The following is a 20,329-nucleotide window of genomic DNA, read 5'->3' on the forward strand; positions in this document are numbered from 1 at the left end:
AGCATAGAGCACCAATGCATGGGAAGTGTATTGTCATATGTTGTGGTAAATGCTCATTTCTAAGGTTCTTACTCCCAGTTTTGGGGAGATGGCATGGCCACTCTAAGTGCTGTTTAGACCAATCCCTCTCCACCTTTTAAACATGGTGGGAACCCTTGAAAAATATTTTCAGTTCTGGATGATTCTATGGAACCCTGGTTGAGAAACACTGCTCTAGACTATTGATTCTAACATGGTGGCTTAACTGGGAAAGCCCAGGTTACTAATCATGGTGAGAGAATGTTTGTCTACTGCCTCCCAGTATTTTTGTAAGTGCGATTATTTGTATTTTTCTTTTTATAATAAAAGGTTGCGCTATCCAATGCACATAGCTTTTTTTTCTTGTTCCTACAGTCTTTAGCCCTGTAGCCCTGTACTGTACCATTGGTGTAATTGCACAAATTGATAAGAAACAGCCTGAGATCTATGAGACTTTCGTCTGCCCATTCCAGTAAATGTATTTAGATTATTTGGATGTGACATTAAGGTCTCTGGAGTTACCTTTCTTTAAAGGCACCCTGCGCTGTGTTTGAAGGTGTGGACGAACATTTGGAACATTTGTGTTCTCATTCATTGCCATTGTTCTTCCTCATGGCGTCACAGGGGAATGGTTCTGCAGTTCTTATCCTGAATCTGGAACGTTGTCATTCTTTTTTTTTTTTTTTTTTTTTTCTTTGCCTAAGTGATGTTTTGCACATTGAAAACCCCTATAAACACCATGCCCTTTTCATAAAACCCATCCTATCTCCTAAACCAGACAAACGGGCACTGGATATCCAACCTCCATGAAAAGTAGAGCTAGGTGTCCCATCTCATCCCACATATATCTAAAAGCCTTATCGCTTGCGTATTGGGTGAAGTAAGGATGATTTGAAAATACAATTAAGTTTTTATTTTTGTCTATGACCCCATTGTTCAGATTTTGTATCACTTCCCACCCCGGTAACATCCATACAAACCGAGGCAAATATGAAGTGGGGAGCCCAAAGCACAGCCTTCCAGCCCCCTGTATCCTTGCCTATTCTGTAAACTGGGAACGGTTAAACAAAAATGTATCTTCACTGTGTATGGGATTCTTAAATTAAACCTCTAATGGTAGAAACATGGCGGCTGCCATTAGTAATCTCTTCTTTTTGGCTATGATGACTCTCGACCCTCATAACTCTAAGGTATAACACCAGAATGACCTGCTAAACATATGGGTAAGTGATATGGAAAGTGCTGAAGTCAGAAAGACAGCATAACAGGCAGGCAACTAGAATTTTTTAAATAGAGATCAACAATGGCAGCCCATATATTTGTATTATAATGGGTTTACTTTGAACATTCACATCCTGCAATGGGGCAATGTTACATGGGGCAGATTCTAACAGTATACATTGGAAGCTGCAGCAAGTCAGATAAAGCCTGTCTCATTTCCTGGCTGGAGGGCATCTAGCATCATCTATCTCTTTCCTCCTCCATCTGACTGTCCCTGGGCCGTCTTTTTCAGTCATTGGATTTTATCTCTTTTAATCATGGAGGTCAGCATCACATGTAGCCATTACCTTTCGTAGTCTCCAATCGAATTCAGTGTGCCCACCCCAACATTCACCCAGGAAGGCATTTTTATATCTGCACAACTACCCCCCAGAGCCAGCCCACTGCTTGTATCCTAGCTGGGACTGTGGAGAGGGGTACTTAGGCAGGGTGCTGTGATATTTTCAGGAAGCTATGTCCAGCACCATGCATGCTTCTCCCACCAGTCATGATCTGCCTACAGAAGGGCCTAAAATAAGGTACATAAAGAAAACACAAACATTTTATTTGAAAATGATGTCATTAGCATGTTGGCAAAGGGATAAAAGGAAGAAGCAAATAATAAGCAGATCAAACATCAAATTTAACCAAGCTTCCTCTATTTTTCTCCATTCTGAACTATAGGGTACATTCCTAAAACTGTACAAGTGACAAGACGATATTTCCTCCAATTTCCAAGGTGTCGATCATCTGCAGGTTGGGAAAGCGGTGGACGAATTCACAGAACTGCTGTCCATTCACAAATACCTTGTAACGTCCATTGCCTGTACGGATGGAGATCTGGAAGAGAATACAATACGGGTATATAGGGGTGCGGGTGGTTCTAATCAGCCAACATCTAAAGTGGAATATCATTTTTTAATCTTTACAAATTATGGTACTTACATCAAAATACTGGCCGGGTATGAAGGGATTGAATGGGGAACCCCTTTCCTCATTGCCCCAGTTTCCTCTTATGAAGCTGTTTCTCACCACTGCACCCTCGTTCAAACGGACGTTAAAATGCAGAGCAATCTCATTGGTGGACGATGACTTGAAGTTAAGGTGGAAACTGAAAAAAAGATTTGATGGAGATGGTTATTCTGTCTTGATGGATCTGATTAGGAGATACAATGACTGTGCTAAAGTCCTCTGTACATAATCTCGAAATTCACTGAGTAGAACGAGTTATATTTATTTTTTTCCTGTCGGAGAAGTCAGTTTATAAACAAAGTACCCATTGACTTGAGATGGCCATGAGATCCAACCACTGCACAACCAATGTTCCATAAATATACACAGCTAATGACTAAGAATGCATACTTATGCTATGTGTGGAAACCTTGTCATGATCACCAGCAATTGACCAGCCTGGAGGTTTTTGGGCTGGTTGAAATTAAACCGTAGGCACAGATTTGTTGCCTGTTCTGACAAATACATTCTAATATTATTATTCAGTATTTATATAGTGATGATATATTACGCAGCACTTTACACATAGTCATGTCACAAACTGTCCCTCAAAGGGGCTCATAATCTAATGTCCCTACCATAGTCCTAATATAGTCTAAGGTCAATTTTGGGGGGGGGAAAGACAATTAACCTAACTGTATGTTTTTGGAAAGTGGGAGGAAACCAGAGTACCCAAAGGAAACCCACACAAACACTAGGGGAACCTACAAACTCCATTCAGATAGTGTCCTAGCCAAGGGACCCAGCCAGAGTACTAACCACTGAGACACCATGCTTTCCCTGGCAATGTTTAGGTTATGTCTAAGGAATTGTGACAACAGGCTTTAGTTTTTCAGAACTTCTTCCCTCCCTGAACATGTTTTGCCAGGCAAAACAGCTTAAGCAGGAGGCCCTCTGCACCAACAATAAATTGTGAATTATCCGACAAGTGTATCAAACTGATACACTTGCTGCATTTGCTCACTATAAGGTGAGGCCCATATAACCCTAAGGGTACCTTTGAACCCCCTGGTTTAAATGTTCCCTATGCCTATGTTATATAAACCCATATTAAATATGACTGACTGAACATCGAGAAGAACTATTTATACGCAAAGAACAGTATTGGTGTCTATGGGAACATTTTCCCCAACAACCAGCTATTCTAAACTAGAATAAAGGTTCAGGCTTTGCACACCCTTCAGTTTTCCCCACTTTCAGCTAATTTAAATATGAGGAGGGCAGGAAAGATGTGTAAAGGTTTACACACGATTAAAAGGTAATTGTATTCTCTGCAATAATAATGATAATAAACTATTACTGCAACATTGACAGTTTGCATGACACCACGGCACATTTGATGGCCATGCTTTAATAATTGGCCCTGATGTCTCTTGGTGGGACTGCTGGGTGTTGCCGCACAATCTGAGAACTACAGAGGATGATTTTAGGATCCTGCAAACACAGATTTGTCTGTATTTTTCCTGGCATGGATACAACTCATTCACAGTATTAGAATAGTGTCAGCCAAAGGGATTTACCAGCAGTCATCTGACTGCACCGATAAAAGTAACAGTATAAGTCACTGTATAAGCAGACTGTCGCATGTAAATTATTTGAAATGTAATATATTTTTTATGGAAAGTACATTTAATTACACAATGCAAACAAGGGATGAAAAACCTGGCTAATAGTGTGATATACTGGAGGTGACACAAACGGAGTAAAGAAGTAAAACTGGAGGTTCTCCTCCTCCATTATAAAACCCCTGCCCCAAAACATTTAAGGATTTAAGACAATTCCTATTTTTGTTTGTTTTGTTTTGGGAAAGTCACTTCATCACCCGAATAAAATGCTTATCAGTATTTTGTGCCACTCAATAAATGTTGGCTCTAATAAAACATCAATAAAACTAATAAAACCTAAATATTACTGTAGGTGTTTTCCTTTGGTTTACCTATATCAGCCGCTCTCTCCGCTCCTCCAATGACCTACTACTAACTTCCTCACCACACGCACAATTGCAAGACTTCTCTAGACCTGCCCCAACTCTCTGGAATGGTCTCCCTCGTCCTATTCGGCTTGCTCCTACTTTCTGTTCATTTAAAAGAGAACTCAAAACCCATTGTTTCAAACTCACACACCTTCTTCTGTCTTTAAAACCCTCACTACTTCCCACCACTACATATCCCCCAGCTATTGTGTGTAAATTCCCCCACCTAATAGATTGTAAGCTCTTCGGGGCAGGGTCCTCTCCTACACCTGTGTCACTGTCTGTATCTGTCTATCATTTGCAACCCCTATTTAATGTACAGCGCTGTGTAATATGTTGGCACTATATCAATACAGTTTATTAATATTATTAATAATAATAATAATAATATCTTAAAGAGATGATCCTTATCCCTAATTTGTGGAGTATTTTCATTGACCTGCAATACAGTTAAACCTCATGTATACAAGTCTATATATCCCAAAATAATCAGAAACCCTGATCAAATTCAACTAAAGTTAAAAAAAAGATAACGGTCCTATTGTAAAAATGCAAAAACTAATGTCTAACTGTATCAGCACCCTGGGCAGATGCCAACTCTGGATTATAATAATGGTATCATCATACATAGGATATGATATTATATTTTTTGGTGTACAATGTTGTGTATTCTCTTACCTTTGCCCTCCTTGGGGTATAAAGCCTCTCACTACAAAGGTCCTCTTGGGTGATACACCTCCAGGTATGTTTCCATAATATGGAACTGGCTGTGATGAGGAAGATAAAAAGCTCCATAAGTAAAGCAGTAAACCCAGGTTGATTATATAAGACCAATCATGGAGTGCAAAGGGCAGGAACTTATATCATTCAGGTTTATGGTTGATTCCTCATTCCTTACTAAGGAATAAAGCACAATGCACGTTATTACTGAACCACTTTATATAATGAGCCTGTGGGACGTACAGAAACACATAGATGATTGAGTGTTCATGGCCAGGGAAGCAAGCAGAGCATATCAGAGTATTCTATAGAAGAAATGTATGCAATAATATCTGGAGATTATGGGGAACTTTGCTAACATTGTACCCATGCAATGTTATTCCTCCCGCAGGATAGTCATGGATGTACCTGTCACCACAATGCAGTTCTATTCATTAGGTCACACAGCTATCTAGCCCTGTGTCTCCAACATAAAAAATGAGTAAAAGAAAAATTGCAGGCTGAGAAGAATAGGACAAAATGGGGTGTTCTTACCCAATACAAAACGTAATCAAACTTGTTCCTTACTGTGACTTCAATATCAGAATTGCTAAAACTTTAATTCTCTGTTATACTTTTTTATTGAACCCATCTCTGGCTTCTCCCCAGCTAATAAAAATATTCTGCAGAAGGTCATTACTAAAGTTACTGCAGGAAATCCTCTTTAAGGCAGCTTACATGGAGGAACCTGCTCTTTCATTGAAGTCTTCCATTCTCACATTAGTTTCTACATTGGCAGTAAAAGGAAGACATGCACTAAATAGAAGAGATTTATGTTCACAGATTACCCCATTACAGACTACGAGGCACCAATGCAGAACTTTTGGATTTTTTGAGAGGCATAATACTCTTCTTATCAGACCAACTATTATCTTGTCCCATTTGTGAAGACTAAACTAGTCCTAATTTAAGGTGGTGGTGCATAATGACCTTTTCTAAATACAAAAAATGAACCAAATAATAAATAGTGCAAATGACAAGGGGGCACTGTTTGCATCTAGAGGAGAAGAGGTGTAACGGCTACAAACGAAAAGGTTTTTACATGAGTTCCAAAAATACTGGATGTGTTTCTAAATATATTGAATATTATTGGCTAATATTGTTTATAGGAAATCACACTGTCGGTTTTAGATCCAAGGAGCATCCAATTTACTTTGGGAAATATTCAGAACTTTTTTAGCATTACTCTGGATCATGTATGGATTTAAGGATCTGAGGATGCAGTTTTTTTTTCTTTTGACTGAACTCAATAGACTTTTTGTGAATCTAACTCCAACCAGGTCCACTCAATCACAATGTAGTTCCAATGTTTACTGAGATGTCCGTTAAAACAATTACCCAAATGTTTAATATTATTATGTTGCAGTAAATTTCCAATTATCCCAGGAGGTGATGGAACCATTGAGTGATCTCCCAACCATCTTCCCCCAGGATAGGCGCATAGACAGGAGGAAAAACAAGTAACACATTAGGTGGTGTACCTACCGGGTTGTACACAGGTCCTCCCATTGCCTGTCAGAATAAAAATTGTAGATTAGAACCAAAGATCTTACACAATTGCAGAGTGATAAGATGTATTCATATACTGTATGGAAAATTTGTTATGAAAAGCATGACATTTGCACCATTGGGGGCCTAAAGTGCATCACCGATTGCAGCTGTCTGTTAGGCGGGCATACTAACGGATGGCACCTTCGTTAGGGAACCCCTAAGCAATACCAATTGAACCCTTAAGCAATTAACAATTTGTGGCTCTCAGGTCAGTTTATCTAAAAAACCAACAATCTTTTTGGCTTTCAGTATAGATGACATTCTTCGCAATGGTCGGCAGTGTAAGAATCATTCTTTCCACTGATCACACTAATATACTGTGAGGTGTGAATATAGTAAGTTTAGCAGGGGTTCCCTGAGGACCTAAAAGTTATTTCAAGTGTTGCCCCCAAGTTAAGATAGAGAAACACTGCTCTAAAGGGTTCAGATTCTTTTAGAGGAATTGGTTAGGGCATAAGACATCATCTAGAGCAGGGGTGTCAAACTCAAATACACAGAAAGGTGAAATTAAAAACTTAGACCAAGTCAGGGGCCAAACTTGAAATGAATTGAAAAAATTGAGGAAGTTTTCTACTTCATCCATAACTAACAAAACAAACCCCTCTACACACACTTTAGGGTTGAAAAGACTAATTTCTATCTATCTATGCAACCTGTGTGTTGTTCATCCTCTCACATCACAAGTTTCTGTGACACTAAATATTACACTATGCAGTCCCTAATGGATTGAAACAAACACAATGCCCCTGGTAGTCAGGCACCATGTGATCATTGCCTAGGCTTTGTGTTACATGATGGGTGTACAATAATAATGTCTATGTATTGAAAATGATGATGTGAGGTGGTAATGCGGGCGGGACAGATGTAGTTCATTTTCAGAATTCTTTGGGAGGCCCAAAAAAAAAGGACTTTGAGGGCCAATATTGGCCCGCCGGCCAGAGTTTGGCACCCCTGATTTAGAGTGAACATACAGAAAAATATGATAGAAGGAATACTCACTGGTATGCTCATGTTTGGGTAAGCTGGCAGTGTCATTGCCTTGGATTAAAAAAATATTGATTATTACTTCAATACTAGTTATAAATTGTATTCATAACATCTAGGTCTATAGGATACTTACACCTCCTTGTTGATAAGCAGGAGCACCCATTGGAGCCTGGAAAACATTTGATGCTTATTATATGACAATTCTTAAATATGTAATTCATTCAACATTCGGTAGGTTTTGCAGGGCAATGACCGTGTCTGTGCACAGGGCATCTTCTGGCCCTTTATACTCCTTATAACCTTACCGGCACTTCCTTGCAGCTTCTTTCTTCTCCACTGATGACACTAATATTAGCTAAAATAAAGGGTTCCAGTTTTCACTAATTTGGAAGGCCTGTCTACAGTCTCTGGGCTCCCTAACCAAATGCACCGAAACGTAAATAAATAAAAATCTTCCCTTCCTAGCCACCTTTTTCCGCTATTGACCTTCCAGGTGAACCCTGTGCAGAGCATGTCTTGCAAGAAGACACTCCAGTCTAATGCAAGAGAATCTTCGCATGAAATTTTGGCTTATCTGAATTACATAGGAATCTTTCATCCTCTTTTTATATAAAGTATAAAACTATTTTATTTCTTTTTGAGTGCAAGTAGTTGATTTGGGATGGGAAAATGGCCCACAAAGCAGAACTGGGGCTATGGGAACAGTTAAAACACCTGTTTTTATTGCACTTATTGTACCCTTGTAAAAAGTCCCTTCACATCCTGTACCAGGAACACATCAGGAAAAGATCTACCACAGTGAGGGAATTCCCGAGGATTACTGGCTTAAGCTGCGTACACACTTCCAATTTTTGTCGTTAGAAAGGATCTTTCACAATGACAAGGGAGTGCACGATACATGAACGGTGCTGTACATACAGCACCATTCATGCTCTATGGAGAGGGGAGGGGGAGAGCGAAGGAGCGGCACCCTGCTGCGCGCTCTCCCCTTCCCTTTCATTAGGATCGGCTGTCGTCCATCGTCCGTGGATCCGGCAGGTCGGTCGTCCGGACGATGGACGACACCGACTGTACACACGGCAGATTTTCGCCCGATAATTGGCCGATGCCGATTATCGGGCGATAAAAATCTGACGTGTGTACGTAGCTTTAGTCTTTGCTGAACAAGATGTCAGCTATTGTGTTGCTTTGAGCAAGGTTGTGGGTCCAGGATAAGAATAAGTAAGATAACAGGTTGACCTATGGACAGTGTGAGTTTCAGTGAGTTAATTTACAGATGTCTGATAGGCGTCAGATTTCTGTATCTATTAACAACCTTCCACAATAGTTTCCAGAAGGATATGTGTTCTATAGAGAGGGGAAGGTAAGGAGAATAGAGAGGCACCCTGTTGTGTTCCATTATTATTATTATTATTATTATTACACATTATTTATATAGCACCAACATATTACGCAGTGCTTTACAAAGTCCATAGTCACTAGCTGTCCCTCAAAGGGGCTCAAAGGAAAGAACAGTGATCATCCCTGCTTGGTCATAAATCAACCTCTCATTACTAATTGATAAATGATGTTCAGAGGCTGCTATACACATTCACGATCATTTGGCATGGGGGCAATGGTCTAGTATTTGTACAGCTTGGGGTATTAAATACAGCCTATTGATAACATTACCCTCCAAAAACATGTTTTTTAGGGGTCTTTCGAATACAAATTACACTTGCTGACCTTTAAGTTGATTTGTATTACAGCTGGACACTGCTGTCCTATCTCCAGTATTACTAGGCTCTTTTCATCTTTAGTATTCTCCTTCCATTTCTATAATTATTCCTTACATGTGACTTCTCTTCCACTCATTTTATCAATAGATAAACCTTTTGCACTTTTTTCCTTTTTGGTCATCATCATGAATATTGGTCATTTATTTACTCTATGAATAACATGTTAGTTCTTTTTTATAACTGTTTCCATAAGAAAGGACATTGTATTATAATAGCAAAAATAGCACCATCTGTAAACATTACACCGCCTCAGATTTACAGAATTACATTCCAACTACTTCCATTGTGTGTAGGGCAGTAAAAGCAAAGAAGAGTTCTATCATCTCATGACTAGAAGTCATAGAACCCTAATCTGTCAAACCATTACTATATTATATATATAACAACCATATACATATTATATATATTATTTATGGTTATTTATGTCTTCCTTATAGAATAGAAATTATTATACATTGCCAGCTTTTATCTTCCTACCATACCCAATGTTCTACCTCTTTTTTAGTATTATAATTGCTCCAAGTAATACTACTTACCCCTCCTCCAACAGTGGTTATGGACTGGATAGTGACATCTCCGGCCACGTGCACACATTCCACTCGTTCCATAGGTATCCTGTGGCGAAACTCATAGAATGGAGCTCCGTTCACAATTATCTGGCCACAGAAGAAGAAACAATTACCAATAAAGAATGCATTGCTATTGGAAATTGTATACCAGCCTGAGAATTATGCTTTAATGTATAAAATGATCACACATTACGTATGGTATGGATATTTTATCTAATTCTTTTCTGAATTTAGCATTTAAAAAATAATTTTAGTTCCTAAAGGAAGCCATTGGAGTTTTCAGAAACACAAAAAAAAGAATACCAATACTATTTGAGATGGATATTATGCTTTCAGGTAGGATGAAAAACAATGAAATATTTTTGCTTGATGGAATATGATCTAAAAATTCAAGGTCTACAAACATTTGTCTCAAAATGATCTTTGTTACTGAAGACATACAAACGTATCAGTTATCTTCCAGAGATGCTTGGGATGCTTTACAAAATCCAGGCAACTCCAATGTACAAACACTGGTACATGGATCTGCTTGGAATTTCCCCTTTCCAACATCTCGTGATTGGTCATCACCGTGGCTCATAATATTTGATGGCCTGTTTTAACCTGGGCTAAGAAATGAGGGCCAAGCCCAAATACCTAGTGGTAGTCACAGTGTATATATTGGAGAGTCCTGGGTTTTGGAGCTCTGGAAAGTAACAGAGAAGATAGAGGGGCAGTTGGAATGGATTGTGACAGTGTGAAAATTCAGCACACCTTGAATGGATCTGGTCCAGGATTGAAAACATTTGCTAACAAATACCAATTCCAAGTAGCATTCCAGATTTGCTAGATCACCTAGCTTCACTGATGAAAGTGAAGTGACAGAAGAAAGGTATATCAGTTTTCATACCTGGTAGCCTCCAGGGTTGACCAAAATATTCATCTCGAAATGACCTCCTTTGTGGAAAGGGAAGCCATCTTTTCTTTTCTCCTCACTTCCCCAGGAACCGGACTGGAAGGAGTTGAAGATCACTCTGTCCTTTCCCTGGAAGCGGGGATTAAAATGCAATGCAACATCTGTGCCATCGTGCTGACCACAACCCAAATTTACAGCGAAACTGAAAAAGAAAAACAAAGAAAATAGAAAATAACTAGAAGTAGTGCCTGGATTACATACAAGATAGGGACTGTAGGTTTGTTCTTAAGTTGAATTTGTATGTAGGTTGGAACAGGTACATTATTTTAATAAATGCAATTAGGACAGTTTGTCTCAACATATTATTAGGCAGCATGGTGTCAGTTGCTGTATAAAATCCTACCTGTGAGTTAACCACAAACAAAGCAAAAAAAAAAATCTTCATGGAGCCTAGACATTCATTAACTTCTGGAGCAAGCTGTGCTTTGATTTGCAAAAAGAAACAACTGCAGAGTTTGTCTTGGTCATTAAAGAGTTACAAGATGTTGAATAAAGAGCTCAGCCCCTAAGATCACCCACAACTTCAGCTGTGTTTAGCAAAAGATTTCTTCTGCAAGTAATGCAAACCCCTCCCCCCCCTATCAAGTCTCTGTCCTGCACACAAGGGATCAGGGAAGCCTGTTCGTATCTAGGAGTCGTCTGTATGTCGAATGTCCTTAACCCACGTATTACCTGTAATAGTGTAAATATCCACAAATAATGCTAGTTTAAAATCATTCAGCAAGAAAGACAGGTATAGCAAGAGCTGTGTTACTCTTGGGTAGCAAACTGCAGTTGTCTGGCATATGTGTGTAAACTACCGACAGATATCCACAGCAGCTGGAGAATGTACAGGAGGAGAATAGGAGCCACGTATTTAGTCTACACTGGCCAATATAAACGATGTTGTTTTATCAACTTTTATGTTAACTCCAATAAACTAAAAAGGATATGAATTCTTTTAAAAAGAGAGTTGTCACATGACTTCATATCCATTTAGAATGAGCAGATACACCTATTTGTCTAAGACAAGATGGCATTGGTTACAATACTCCAGCATTATATATCTTAAAACTGTTTTGTAGGTCTTGTACCATCATGTCAGCCATTATTCATATTTAGTAGAATGCCAGGGACAGATGTTACAAATCTAAAAAGACTCTAAAAGATGCAAAATGTTAATAGCGTGTCAAAGAAACCTTCTTCTTCTTTAAAGCTAGTTTCTGATTTTAGTAGAGAAAGTTGAACATTTCCTGAGTCTTCTAATGAACATGAAAGGTTTGATGGGGGGTGTCTTGGCCAAGGACATTCTGTTGCAGGTTCTGCAGTATTGCTCTTCTCATCACTTGCAAAGCATAATGGTTGTGATCCAATATATGGGACATTATTCCAAATATTTACTGCTGGGAAACCCTGGGTAGAGCTCCTCTAATAATTGGCATGATTGTACAGACAAGACAGACAGAATCCTGGATGATGTGTTCTCTATGTGGAAAGAGGAAAGGAGGGAGGGGGGTCTGTAATATATTGTAATATTTAACCAGAAAGAATCTAACCAGCTATAAAATACGCATTTATAACTCAGAGAGATCACCCACGCCATGCTCACATGCCAGCCAGAATCACAGATAATCCTAAACTATGTACACAAGTCAGATGATTGTGAGTGCAGATGAACAGTCATGATTGTCTCGGGAAAAGATGTGTGCAGGGGACCCCCAACATTGTTCATCAATCTGCCCTGGACAGCTGCTGTACTTTTCTTTTAAAGACACTGCAGTGGAGTGTTGATCACTCATCCTCCCCCTCCATTCTCCTAAGAACAGCATTGTGGGTACAGCATAGTACATATTATTATTTATTATTACACAGTATTTTTTTAGTGCTGACATATTACACAGCACTGTACAAAGTCCCATAGTCATGTCACTAGCTTTGTCCCCACCATAGTCATATGTGTTTAGTACAGTCTAGGGGGAAATTTGAGGGGGAAGCCAATTAACCTAACTGCATGTTATTCCAATGTGAGAGGAAACCAGAGTTCCCAGGGGAAACCCACACAAATATAGGGAGGACCTGCAACATGGGGACAACCATGCAAATAGAGCCCTGGCCAAGATTCAAACCTGGGACTTAGCACTGCAAAGGCCAGAGTGCTAACCACTGAGCCACCGTGCTGCCCAAGTACATATTACATTGTTGGGATGTGGCAACAGAACACGCAGATCCTGAATGCTGCAAAGTGAGATTTAGGGTATGTGCCCCTCTAACCTGTAAATGACATAATGTGGATATTACCTATAATAAAGATAGGGGCAGTGCTAGGGGTTTAGGCACTGGAGAATGCCTAAAATCATGGAAGAGTAGAAAGATTATTGGTTCTGGAGACTTAGACCACTTTCAGATGTGTGGTCCAAAATCCTGCAATTATCTACTCCTAGGTGCAAAGCGAAAGGCTGCAGGCATTCAGGAGCGGCACTTGTAGCCATTGTGTTTACTGTGTGGCTCTAAAGACTGGAGAAGATAGATTTTCATGGGTGAACCTGGAAAGTCATTTGCTTTTTATTGGCAAATGTTTTTAATCCTGGACCAGATCCATTTCAGATTCACCCAGGTTCTCCTATGATAGCCTATCTTCTCCAATCTTGGAGAACTTTATTAAAATATCAGGCCCAATGATAGATAGAAACATGATGCAATCCAATCAACTCCATTCTTACGTGTTTGCGTGATGAGGAACCATTCCGGTAATGTAAATAGCCATCCCAGGGCGTAGGCCGCCATAGACGGGACTTCTGCAGGGGATAGGCTGAAATAAAATAGAAAAACTTAGAATTCACTTAAACTTAACCAGATACAAGATTTAAAATGTATCTAAATCTAAAAACAAATATTACAGCTTGCTGGTACTTATGTAAAGTACCGGCATTAGTTTTTTTTTTCAGATTCTTTTTTTTTTACGTGATGGTTGTGAAAATATTAAACCTCTCCAGAGTGGACTTCTTATGTCTTCTTCTTTTATCACCATTACATTGGGGTGTGGGAGATTAGTTTATGGAAGAAAAATTCAAACAATATTTTTTCACATTTATCATTTGCTAAATGTTTTTAGCATAAGAATATATAAACTAATGTAGCCTCATCATCTAGGGTCTGGTAAATTGTAATATAATACATTTTTGTTCTTGGTTTAGTTATACTTTGAGTTTTTATCCTGCACTGAAATGGCCAAATATTAAGCGACTCAAAAAAATGTTGATCTTGGATCATTTTACATATCAAATGGAGACAAGTATTTGCTGAAATGATCAGCACATGAGAAGGGGCTGCCATTATTATTATTATTATTATTATTATTATTAATAATCATAATAAACAGTATTTATTTACCACCAACATATCACCCAGTGCTGTACATTAAATAGGTCATTGCTGACCTCTTTGGTTATATCAGTTTTTGAGTCACGGACCCATTAACAAAGTATTGAAGCCATAGAAATAACTTGACTACCATGCAACTAACATTTTTGGAAACAAAAGTTGCCAATGGCAGCCTGCATTCTCCTCTCAGCAAAGGTTACCTATACATAATTGCAAAAAAACATTTCTAATGACAATAAGCTCCCCAGATTTGCCCCAATGCACGGGAAATAGTAAGAAATTCAATGTATAATCTTGGTAAAAAGAGAAATCTTGGAAAGCAGAAAAAATAATGGCTTATTTAATAAATTTAATTTAAAGACTCCAAATGTAAGCATTGTCCAAGTAAAAAAGACATAGCTTGCTGCAATGGTTTACTGGATTATTTAGGAAAATTAAACATGGGTTTAGCAAGGTGAAAGACTATAGGCAATGAATTGACAAAAGCCATAGCATTCCACATTATTGGATTATTTAAGAAAATTGGATAGGCAGAAGAAGCAGCGACCCACCACCTTCGATTGTTCTGATCATTCTAAGAGGAAGGAAAAAAAAATCTTGGTGGCTACTATGAGTTAAAATTTATGCAAAAAGTGCAATCAGACGGCCATGTCTTGTGGATAAAATTGGCACTTACTGGGTTGTACAATGGATAGTATCCCTGAGCTGGAACGTACGACATGGCTGGTCAGCTGTTATCGTCCACCTGGTAAAGTCACCTGAGAAACGGAGAGCAACTCATACAAATGAATGATTATATATGCATACGTAATGTGGGAGTGTCAGGTGATATGAGTTATTGCAACCTTTGTCCTTCACTAAACTCCTTCCTTTTGCAATAGGCATAACGTTTGTTCATGCGGTATAAAGGATATATGTTAGCTCTCTGGCCAGCCTTAAACATAAACTTCAGAATAACAATGGTGGGGTGGGGTCAACTGCTCTTATCAGAACTTTGCAGATAGAACAGAGATAGGAAAAACCTCCAGAAATAGCCGATAACTTAAGACCTTTTGGTGGAATCTAAGCCAAATAGGTACATAAGTAAGGCTGTTGTATAAAGCAGCGGTCCCCAACCTTTTGGACCTCACAGACCATTAAATTCATCATTTTAAATCCTGCAGATTATTAATGTGATTTTATTTAAAAAGATAAATACTTTTGTAAAAGATTGATCTTCCTAATGATGCTTGACTGTGTAGGCTCTGATTCATTGATCAGCTCACGGTTAGGTGAAGTATTACTATTGTTACTATTATCATTAGTTGCATTATCTTTGGAATTAGTAACGAAATGCAAACTATTTGTTTGCTTTTTCTCACCTATTATGGGTTTATTTCATTTCTATCTAAGACCAAACAAGAAATGAGAGTTAACAAAGTCTATTTGATGCCATCAAATATAACAGTTAAAGAAAATACACAGTTACGGTCATACTTACCCCAAAAGAGTATCTGAGAAATAAACAAATAAAATAAAACAATGGGATGAGAATCGGTATTGGCGGAGACGGGTGACTGTTCTAATCGTGGAAACAATACAGTAACGTATGGCTCAGAAACGGTTGCGTCATACAACTTGACGGTTGTAGTCAGCTGGGGGTAACCACACATGAATTGGATTACTGAAAACCTTCTAAAGCCCAATGCAAAAGAAATGGATAACAATGAACCAATAATCTAATTACTTTGGGATGTGTCAAGGACGATGTTGGTTGTCCAAAAACAAAATGGGAAGTATGAAAGTTTATGAATCAACCCTGTTCTAACTACATATTCTAATTACCATTGTCCTGTGAATTCTAGGAAATGAGTTGATACAGGTGCATAGCTAAAGGTAATAGAGTAAAAGAAGTCATAGCACGAGGGGTAGGAGGGGACCCATTAGGAAGACATTAGGAAGCTGAAGCCGAAGCTGAATCCAAACATCAGGATTGTTGCTAGTTACAGATCTCTATTTGTGTAGTACAAGCAATTTGCATTGCTATCTTAGCAGTGTAGATTTATTACCCTCTGAACTTTTGCTATAGACTGGAATCAATTCTGTATGTCTAATGCAGTCAGAAACTCCAGACATCCTTCTCAGTTGAAGTTTGTAGTTCTGCAAAAGTCTGAAGCTGAAAAAAAGTTTGTCTTGGGGTTATAGGGCCAGATATATTAAAGCTCTCCAAGGCTGGAGAGAATACACTTTCTTCAGTGAAGCTGGGTGATCCAGCAAACCTGGAATCGATCTGGTCTAGCATTTTAAACATTTGCTAGCAAATAGCAAATTACTTTAAAGAAATCCATCCCAGTGTGCCCTCTACAGCCTTGGAGAGCTTTAATAAATCAGGTCCATAGAGTCATTTTTATTCAAAATACAGATCCCTGAGCTTAATGTTACTAGGTATACAGAATGTTGGGAACATATGTTTCCATATGAATTTATTCTCAATAGGGAAAACCTATCGATCCACTTTGTGTGCATCACATTGGTTTACAAGCCTGGATGTTACCTTGTGAAAGTAGTGGTGATGTAATCAATGTATTGCAGTCTGTGTTGTTGGTTGGATACATCGCTACAGACTGCATGTGGAACACTATGGGGGAATCCAAGATCCATCATCGTGCACAAGGAGAATGAGAAGCAATGACAGTGACCAGAGGCAAAGTTTTATACTGGATTGCTGCACAGATCAGGAAAAAAAAGATGTTATACACATCAAGTAGGAATACAAACAGTAGTCTGTATTTGGATAATGTTTGTTTTGCTTGATGTTAAGCTTCATGATAATGATTTGTGTTTCCATAGTTGACACTAATAGCTGATACAGAGAGTTAGTTGGGGAGACCCATTCAAAGTTTGCTATGGGGTACCAAACTTTGTAGATATGTCCCAACTGTACCTCACCAGGACACTGTTGCCAGCTGCAAAGCTTTGGCGTTCACATGTAATAATATTTTACAGCATAATTAGACAAAAGAAATATAACTGTTGGATTACTGATTTATATTGTCGAGCCTGCAATAGCTTTAGCACACCAGATCTCTTTTTATTTATACCGTGGAGTATACAATTGTTTCCTCTAACCAAAGCAGCTGAGCTGGAATGGCATTTCTTGTCTGGCAATTTTCTTGAAAGCTCATATAATAAGGTTTAGTTTTGGTTTAGCCTTTGGAAACATTGTCCAATAAATGAATGTGGAAATTAATTTTAAACACCCAGATTTCTAGGAAGATTCTCAAGAAGACCCCTCTCGTAATCATAAAACTTAAAGGCAAATGTAGAGAGAACAAATGCACGTATCCAAATTTCTATACTATTTTATGGTAAGTATAGCTAATTCTACGCATTCTGAACCGCAAATATTACAATTGCTTGACTAATACAAATCTCTAGATACACCTTCATACTTGATACATTTCCTTTATTGTCCCTAATTGTATTTTTTGATAACTGTAATTCTGGATAAAGCCTTGTACAGACATCATGTCAGATTTTTTGGGATCGCTTTCAGGACAGCACACAGCACCATTCTGTTCAATGGAGAGGCGAGGGGGAAGGACGAGCAAGTGGAAACCATTGTGCTTTCCTTCATAGAAGTGCATAATGATTATTCCTCGAACCCCCACAATCAGAGGACCGCTGTACACATGTTAGAATTTCGCAAACACAACTATTTGTCTTGGGTAGGAATCATTGGATGTATGTATGAAGATATATATTGCCAGTCAATGTCAGGAAATCAATAAGCTACCTGGGTATAACCTCACCTAAAATCTAAACAATTAGCAAATAATTCTTCCAACATCACCCAAATTATCAGATTATCCCTACAGATGTTCACAGCTGGCTCAAACTGACCTTGTTGGGATATAATAAACAGCAAAGCCTTTTCTATAACATTTTGCCATGTGCAAAGTTTTTTATGGGCCCGAATGTCTAAAGCTTTCCCAACATTGGAAATAAAAAATATTTTGAAATAAAAGTTTCTTTTTTACCCACAGCAAGCAGTTACATTTCATTTAGATAATGCATCATGAAATTTGCTACAGACAAGAGATTGTTAGTTTATTTTGATAAACGATTTTGAATATTCAAATAGAACGAAGTTTGTTTCATATACAACACTGTGAAGAGGAAGAAATAAAATACAGTTCCCCAATTAGAAGAACCCTTATCAATTGGCCGTCAGTTACTCAACTGACAAACTAGCAATATATTCTAACTATTGACATGTTATTCTATATAATGCTAATTATTATATGATTAGCAACTGTGCCAATGTATTCTCATTATTTGGTCAGTAATTTAAAAGCTACAAAAGATAGATATCACATTAATATGCCCTATGTACTTCATATTGTAAGTTAAATGAAAAACAAATTTCTTTGTTACACGTGGTTACATTACCAGTTATTATAGAAAGATCTGAACACAAAAGGTTAAACTTTATGTCTTGCAACTTGGTTACCAGGTCTGCTTGATTGTTTTACTCCAAGTGCTACTAGGTTACCAGCTACACAGTGGTGTCCATCAAATAGACTTGATTCTAAATAGAAAATTTAAATGGGAAACTGTACATAAAAAAGCAGGGAAAGCACAAATAACTAGCCTAAAGCATTGCCTGTGATTTCCCTAAGGCTGATCTTTAACTCCCTTCAAACTTATAGTGCTTTGTTCTAAACCATGTGTATGATGAAGGCCATCTTGGTAGAGGCAGGGTTTTTCTTCCCCATGTGAGAACTCCCAGCAAGGAGAACAGTTAACAGCACAATATTGACACCACCAAATCTCCTAGGACTGCAATCAAAGGCAGGGCTGCGGAGTCGGTACAAAAAACCTTCGACTCCAACTCTTCATTTTATAGTACCACCAACTCTGACTCCCCAAATTTAAATATGCTGACCAGGTAATAAGTTCAGGTTGCCAGTAATTTTGTACAGGCCATTGTTCTTCCAGTGCCAATAAAAGTAATAAACATGACAAAGCATTTGGAATTGCAACAATTTTCTGGGAGAAGTGGTGCATTTTGTGATACAAATGCAAGGGTGACAATATTTTTGGCCACAATTGTATATAACTATATGTAATCTGTGCTTACTTTTTACGTACTTTAAAATTCTCATCAATCAATGTGGTTTTGGAATCTTAAAATGTGATGCAAATTCCCAAAAATTTACAGTGAGGGAAAGAAGTATTTGATCCCCTGCTGATTTTGTATGTTTGCTCTCTGACAAAGAAATGACCAGTCTATAATTGGTTTATTGTAGGTGTGAGAGTCAGATTAACAACAAAAGAACCCTCAAAAACCCAATGCTCAAAAGTCAGAGCTTGATGTGCATTGTAATGAGTGAAATAAGTATTTGATCCCCTATCAACCAGCAAGATTTCAGGCTCCCCGGTGTCTTCCCTGTATGCAGGTACGAGCTAAGATTAGGAGGATCCTCTGTAAGGGAGTGCTCCTAACCCGAGCTTGTTATAGTACCTGTATAAAAGACACCTGTCCACAGAAGCAATCAATCAATCAGATTCCAAACTAGCCACCATGGCCAAGACCAAAGAGCTGTCTAAGGATGTCAGGGACAAGATTGTAGACCTACACAAGGCTGGAGTGGGCTACAAGACTATCGCCAAGCAGCTTGGTGACAACAGTTGGCGCGATAATTCGCAGATGGAAGAAACAGAAAAAAAAACTGTGAATCCCTCTCGGTCTGGGGCTCCATGAAAGATCTCCTCCGTGGAGTTGCAATGATCATGAGAACAATGACTAAGCAGCCCAGAACTACACAGGGGGGACTTGTCAATGATCTCAGGGCAGCTGGGACCATAGTCACCAAGAAAACAATTGGTAACACAATGCGCCGTGAAGGCCTGAAATCTTGCAGAGCCCGCAAGGTCCCCCTGCTCAAGACAGCACATGTACAGGCCCATCTGTAGTTTACCAATGAACATCTGAATGATCTGAGGAGAACTGGGTGAAAGTGTTGTGGTCAAATCAGGACCAAAATTGAGCTCTCAACTCTCAACTCAACTCGCCGTGTTTGGGAAGGAGAAATGCTGCCTATGACCCCAAGAACACCATCCCCAT

At 38.7% G+C, this 20,329-nt stretch overlaps 1 protein-coding gene across 1 annotated transcript; it reads right to left on the reverse strand.

The window, feature by feature from the left end:
• Positions 1-1,826: 1,826 nt before the first annotated feature.
• On the reverse strand, positions 1,827-15,070 carry LOC140344623 (galectin-4-like). The gene is made up of 10 exons (XM_072431929.1): positions 14,897-15,070; positions 13,560-13,648; positions 10,795-11,002; positions 9,873-9,992; positions 7,692-7,727; positions 7,571-7,609; positions 6,506-6,532; positions 4,940-5,028; positions 2,224-2,389; positions 1,827-2,118 (listed from the first exon to the last, which is right to left on the reverse strand). The coding sequence occupies exons 1-10, from the start codon at positions 14,939-14,941 to the stop codon at positions 1,972-1,974; spliced, it is 966 nt and encodes a 321-aa protein (XP_072288030.1). The 5' UTR covers positions 14,942-15,070; the 3' UTR covers positions 1,827-1,971.
• Positions 15,071-20,329: the final 5,259 nt, after the last annotated feature.

The sequence above is a fragment of the Pyxicephalus adspersus genome, chromosome Z (assembly GCF_032062135.1).
Source record: "Pyxicephalus adspersus chromosome Z, UCB_Pads_2.0, whole genome shotgun sequence".
Classification (NCBI taxonomy): Eukaryota; Metazoa; Chordata; class Amphibia; order Anura; family Pyxicephalidae; genus Pyxicephalus; species Pyxicephalus adspersus.